Source organism: Brassica oleracea, chromosome C4, assembly GCF_000695525.1.
Source record: "Brassica oleracea var. oleracea cultivar TO1000 chromosome C4, BOL, whole genome shotgun sequence".
Lineage (NCBI taxonomy): Eukaryota > Viridiplantae > Streptophyta > Magnoliopsida > Brassicales > Brassicaceae > Brassica > Brassica oleracea.
In genome coordinates, this window is record NC_027751.1 from 12,963,080 (window position 1) to 12,969,566 (window position 6,487).

The 6,487-nt window shown below is 33.3% G+C and overlaps 1 protein-coding gene across 1 annotated transcript; it reads left to right on the forward strand.

Moving 5' to 3' along the window:
- The first annotated feature begins 4,048 nt into the window (after positions 1-4,048).
- On the forward strand, positions 4,049-5,615 carry LOC106337013 (CBL-interacting serine/threonine-protein kinase 11-like). The gene has a single exon (XM_013776032.1). The coding sequence runs from the start codon at positions 4,147-4,149 to the stop codon at positions 5,476-5,478; it is 1,332 nt and encodes a 443-aa protein (XP_013631486.1). The 5' UTR covers positions 4,049-4,146; the 3' UTR covers positions 5,479-5,615.
- Positions 5,616-6,487: the final 872 nt, after the last annotated feature.

Here is a 6,487-nt window from a genome sequence, read left to right on the forward strand (position 1 = left end):
TAAAAACCAAAAACTAAAACTAAAAACTACTGAAACAATCATCACCTGAACTGGATTGTTAAGAACGTGTGTTACTCTTCTTTTTTCCATTTTTATTTTTGCTTTCATTATTTTATAAAAATTTTTTAATTTTTAAAATAAGAAATAAGATCCATGTGTCATAATTTGATTGGTAGAGTCACTTGTGCTTTAGTATATAAGAGATAAAATAAATATAAATGTAAATATAAACATATAATAATGAATTATTCTTATTAATAACAAAAAAATATTAACCTATTTAAAAAATAAAAAAAAATAAAAAAATATTTTTAATATGTATAAAAATAAATGTTAACAAAAAAATAAGTTGCAATATATATTTATCTAAGAACTGTACTTACTGATGATATTGTTTATCCGATATCAATAACAAAATAATTTATAAATTTCCAATCCAAATAAAATTTACAACTAATAAGATTATGTATAATAATAATGGAAAAATTAATAATTCAAAAATAGGAACAAGAAAGAGAATACAAACATTTGACTAACACAAAATTAAGTGAAGTTGTATAATATTGTTAAAAATATTTCCAGAAATAAGAATAGGATATTGCTATGATGCTTTTGGAAATATAAATAATAGTTTATTTACAAACAAAAAAATTCCATAACGTATAACATAAAGCGTTTCGTCCGTGGAGTGTTTAGGATTTTATTATTTTCACTTGTATTTTTGATAGAAACTTTAATTACAAATGAAACTCAAATCTTAAAACATAGGATTGGTCATGATGTTGCATTAAGTTTTGATCTAACAATTTTATAAAGAATGTAAATCAAAATTGTAACTCAACCATAATGCATGATAACTCAAACTTAAGATCAAAAAATTAAATTTAATGCATGATTGGTAACATTTTGAATTATATATGAGTAAAACCTTTAACTCAAACTAAATCAATGTTACCACATCTTACCAATCAATGCCTAAAGTATTTATTACATAAATAATTAACACATATACTTAATTTAATATATATATTTTGGTATTTGGTCAAAGATTAAAGTTTATATATTTTGACATGTTTATAGTTTCATTAAAGTTATTTTCATCCTATTAAGTATTAATTGGTCTCAAAATAATAAACCTTTAACTATTACTTAACTAAAAAGATAGTCTTATTAAAATTAAGTAATGAAATAATTTCATAAATATTATTGAATTCTATTATAAATTAGTATTAATTTAGTTTTTATTGATATTAAAAAGAAATATTATACTTCCTCTGTTCCACAAAGATAGATTTTTTAGTATTTTCACACATATTAAGAAAACACATTAAACTACCATAATAAATGTATTATTTTCTGTAATTTTCAATTTTCAATAACTTTTAACCAATAGTAATTCAATAAAGTCAATTAATTTTCTTGAAATTTACAATTTATTCATAGAAAACACAAAAAATACATCTTTTTGAAACAAACTTTTTTTCTAAAAAGTCTATCGTTAAGGAATGGATGGAGTAATAAATATTATCGTACATAGTAATTAATATTGTTAATAACAATATTTTTTGGGGAAGTTTACTTTTGCTGTCAACTTGAAGAGGTGAGAAGGCTCTCTACACCCATTCAATCTCATAAAACATATTTGCAAAGGAATTTTTGTGGCTTCCTCTCCTCTCTATGGTGTCGAGAATCTTTCTTCACCTTCATGGTACTTTTTTCTTCAAACATAAAGGCTCCACCATTCGCACTCTTCTCTCTTGCCCATTTTTTTTACTTGAGTTTCCATAATTTGTTTATTTACTATTGGTTTCTCAGGGCCACAACAATGTCTTCCTACGGTTTTCTAAGTTTCTTCTCTTACTCGTCTTTCTCCAGGTTATGTTATTTCTCCATAAACTTTCTTTGAGTTAACTTGTGTACACTTATGAAGTTTCAGTAGAAGGAAAGAATGATACCATCGCTCCTTTTGTTAGAAAAATAACAAAGAGGTGTGTATGTTGTGAGAACGATTGATCTTCTATTAAAAGAAAGACACATAGAAGGAGAACGTTCTTGGTTCCTAAAAAAAAGGTTTGGATGTATTCAAAAAGTGGTTGTTCCAGCCCACACCCCTTTCAGTTGACAGTGTAGAAAACAGAGAATAGTTAACATAAAGCTATGGATTCAAACGAATTGGACAAGATCTTCCTGATAATGTCCCAAAGAGGTATATAGATTTTCAATAAGTATTGACATTTAACTTCTTCTTCTTGTTACTCGTTATTTTAAACATGATTCTTCTTCTTCAGATGTTTGAGATTGGATGATGTTAAAGCTGAAAGTCCGTGTTGACATCTGTGATTTCCTACACTTTGGCGCACTTAATGATTGTAAAAGTGCCATGGTATTTGCTGCCATTGGCTTGCCATGGTATCTACAATCTGGACATTTCAAGCAAAACCCTCCAACACTTGTTCTTCCCTTCTAAACTTGTGCAGAGGTCTCTCTCTCATTTTCGCTTCAAACAGAATGATCAAAGCAATTTGGGGAAGAAAGGAGCATCTGCCACAAATGGAAGGTGTGTGTGTGTCTGTGTCTTCAAAAAACCATGAGCAGCTCAAAGTTTCTAACTTGTATACTGTAAACACATTAGTCTAACCCTTTTGGCTACACAATGTTTCTCCCAACACTTTGATCTACTTCACAGAATTGCAATATAGATGACTGAATCTGCTACAAAACCCCACGATGGATATGTACATTAGTATACAAAAGTTACTCATCTCCTACATGCATATTTAACAATGAACATGACAATAACACTATTTAAAACCAAGATTGCAGAAACGAAAAAGTTCCACGAATGTATTACAGAACCTATTACAGTTCCACAAGTTCCGTAATCAACAGTCAAGACAAGAGATTCAAATTCTGAACTTCCAAATCCATACCTTGTCATCCCCACGAAACTCAACCTCGTTCTCAACAGCGACACAATCTCCGGAGTCTAGAACAAAGACATGGAATACCGTTTGTGAACAACTCGGACACCGAAGTATATAACGCCGGAGTATACATGGATCCCTTTAACTGGAAAAAAGAGAGTATATCAGATACTGTCCGTAATGTTGGCTTCGTTATCTGAAAACTTGTACAAATCTCTTCAATATATATTCTTCTGAAAAGATACAACTTTTAAGATGATGACCGTTCCATTGAAACACGTTGAGTGTGAAAAGATATAATTTTTAAAGGGTACGACGATTCTGCAATTTGTTTTAGGGACGCTTTTGAGGAGGTACGAAAAAGGCGTCGATAGCTAATGTGAATCATGACATCATACCCTTCATCTTAAACAAAATGCTATCCCTTAGATTATATTTTCGGAGCCATCCTTACCGTTAGATTTTGTTTTTTTTTCCTATAATAAAAAGATGACATCAGCAGTTAAAAAAAACAGGTTTACTATTATATATAGATATATAATTTTTGAATAGTTTCAGATGTAAAAGGTACAATAAAGCTTAATCACGTAATAAGCAGCTAGAGAAGCCATCGAACAGAATAATTGAGTGATGAAAGACGACGTAATAATTTGTGTAATTGTTCGATTTTGTATATCAAAAAAAAAATATGTAGCTTCTACCGACTGTGCAAAAAGATAGAATGAAAAACCATTATTTTTAATATAAAAACGAAAATATCATTAAACCATTAGGATGTAAATTGGTTTGGATGTTGTTGAATTGTTCGTCAAATCGTTGAATTTCACTCTTTCAAAGGTAACCGTTTGTTTTCTTTCTTTCTTTCTTTCTTTCTCTGGGTTCAACGGTTACATTTAAAATCATTCATCCAATATTTGCCCACCTTAGGAGTAGAATAAGAGATACTTGAAGCTTCAGCTAAACTCCTGTTTTAGGCATCTTTAAACTTTTTCTCTTTATCTTTTTTTAAAAATACCAAAATTTGAAACTTATCTTTTTAAAGTTCTTTATGACCACGAACAAGTAATCTCCCCCCTCCTTTATAAAGACATATAACTACTCCCTTTTAAAAATCTTATTCCAAACTCCATTAAAAGTAAACAAAACCAAAAAAAAAAAAAAACACGACAAGTTAGCGTACGTGTTTCACACGCTTGTTGCTCTTTCTCTGGCTTCAACAGTTATGCCGGAGATCGAGATTGTCGCCGAGGACGGCGACAACCGCAATAACAACGCCTTGTTCGGAAAATACGAGCTCGGGAAGCTTCTCGGATGCGGCGCCTTCGCCAAGGTCTTCCACGCTCGCGACCGCCGCTCCGGCCAGAGCGTCGCCGTCAAGATCCTAAACAAGAAGAAACTCCTCGCGAATCCAGCCCTAGCCAACAACATCAAGCGCGAGATCTCGATCATGCGACGTTTATCTCATCCCAACATCGTCGGGCTTCACGAGGTGATGGCGACGAAGACGAGGATCTTCTTCGCGATGGAGTTTGTTAAAGGAGGAGAGCTGTTCAACAAAATCTCAAAACACGGACGTCTCAGCGAAGATCTCAGCCGTAGGTATTTCCAGCAGCTGATCGCCGCCGTCGGTTACTGCCACGCGCGCGGCGTTTACCACCGCGATCTCAAGCCGGAGAATCTCTTGATCGACGAGAGCGGGAACCTGAAGGTATCCGACTTCGGTCTCAGCGCGTTGACGGATCATGTCCGACCCGACGGTTTATTGCATACCTTGTGCGGCACGCCTGCTTACGTGGCGCCTGAGATTCTCTCTAAGAAGGGATATGACGGCGCTAAGGTCGACGTGTGGTCATGTGGTATCGTATTGTTCGTTCTCGCCGCGGGTTTTTTGCCGTTTAACGATCCGAATCTGATGAACATGTACAAGAAGATTTACAAGGGGACGTATCGGTGCCCTAGATGGATGTCTCAAGATCTGAAAAGGTTCATCTCTCGTCTTCTTGATATCAATCCTGAGACGAGGATTACCATTGATGAGATTCTTAAGGATCCTTGGTTCGTTAAAGGAGGTCTCAAAACGATCAAGTTTCACGACGAGGTTGATTTGGATAACGGTGCCGTGAAGGGCAAGGAAGATGGAGGAGGAGGAGAATCTGAAGCGGTTAAGAGCTTAAACGCGTTTGATTTGATTTCTTTCTCGTCGGGATTAGATCTTTCCGGTTTGTTTGACGGCTGTAGTAATTCTGTTGGAGAACCGGAGAGGTTCCTCTCGCAGAAGTCGCCGGAGAAACTGGCGGAGGAGGTGGAGGAGTTCGCCAAGGAGGAGAAGCTGAGGGTGAATAAGATGAAAAAGGAAGAGTATGAGCTCGAGATGGAAGGGCAAAACGGGAAATTCACGATCGGAATATACATTTCGCGGCTGAACGATTTGCTCGTGGTGGTGGAGGCAAGGCGGAGAGGTGGCGAGGTTGATTGCTACAAGGAAATGTGGAATGACAAACTTAGGCTTCAGCTTATTCGCTTTACCGATCAAACGCCAAACGCAAGTATTTAAAAACGTTACCAGATTTATCATGATGTGCTTTCAAATCAAACGCCAAATTACAGCGGTTGGATTGGCTGGATTGATTTGCGTTCAACTATGTTTTTAGAATTATCATCCAAAAAGGAACAAGGAAAAGTTAACATATCTATTTAAATTACCGTTCCAAATTGTAGCGTATTTATTTGGACAATTTTCTCGGATAGTCATTTTTAAGTTTTTGTCACAAAATACCATTCGTGAAAGAAAATGACTAAAATAGCAATTTTTATTTTGAAATTTTTTATTTTTATTTTTTAAAATTTGAAACTCTATTCTCAAAATTCATCCCTTTACTTTAAACCCTAAATCTATATTAATTAGCCCTAGGGTAAAAATACGTATGTTGGTCATTTTTACTTTTTAATAAAACTTATTTGGTCATTTTTTCATTAAATGCTATTTTCGTAAAAAAAACTTAAAAATGACTATTTTAAAGAATTTCTCTATTTTTTATTTTTATTTTTTGATTTCTTATTAAAAATGTATTTTCAGCTTTATGTTGACAAAAGAAAAAGTTTGGACTTCCATTTTTACTAATTGGTTTATTCAACTTTTCACTTGACGATTTCATAATTCGGCTTATCATGTTATATCTATTTCAGTTTAGTATTACAATTTTTTAGAAAAGTATTATATTATTCTATTATTAAACATATGAGATGATTGAATGGGAGTTTCCACATCCAGTGGTGAAAAAGATAAAATGGGTTGTACAGTTTCCTTATACTGTACAACTTTAGAAAGCTATCATTGTCCACTTGATTACAACTCAAAAGGAGTGCAGGTTAAGGAACCATTATCATTATTAAAGCATCTTCTTTTATTATGTCAAAAGATTATTAAAGCATCAACATAACCACTCGTCTAAAATCATTGTCAGCTGTACCAAATATATGCTATCACATGATCATACATCTAAACAATACTAACTCATATATAATTATCCAAATTATATGGTTAATATAACAATATATATCAA

What these genes read in the sequence shown, in the direction of transcription:
- LOC106337013 (XM_013776032.1), top strand. Translation starts at nt 4,147, where the DNA reads ATGCCGGAGATCGAGATTGTCGCCGAGGACGGCGACAACCGCAATAAC.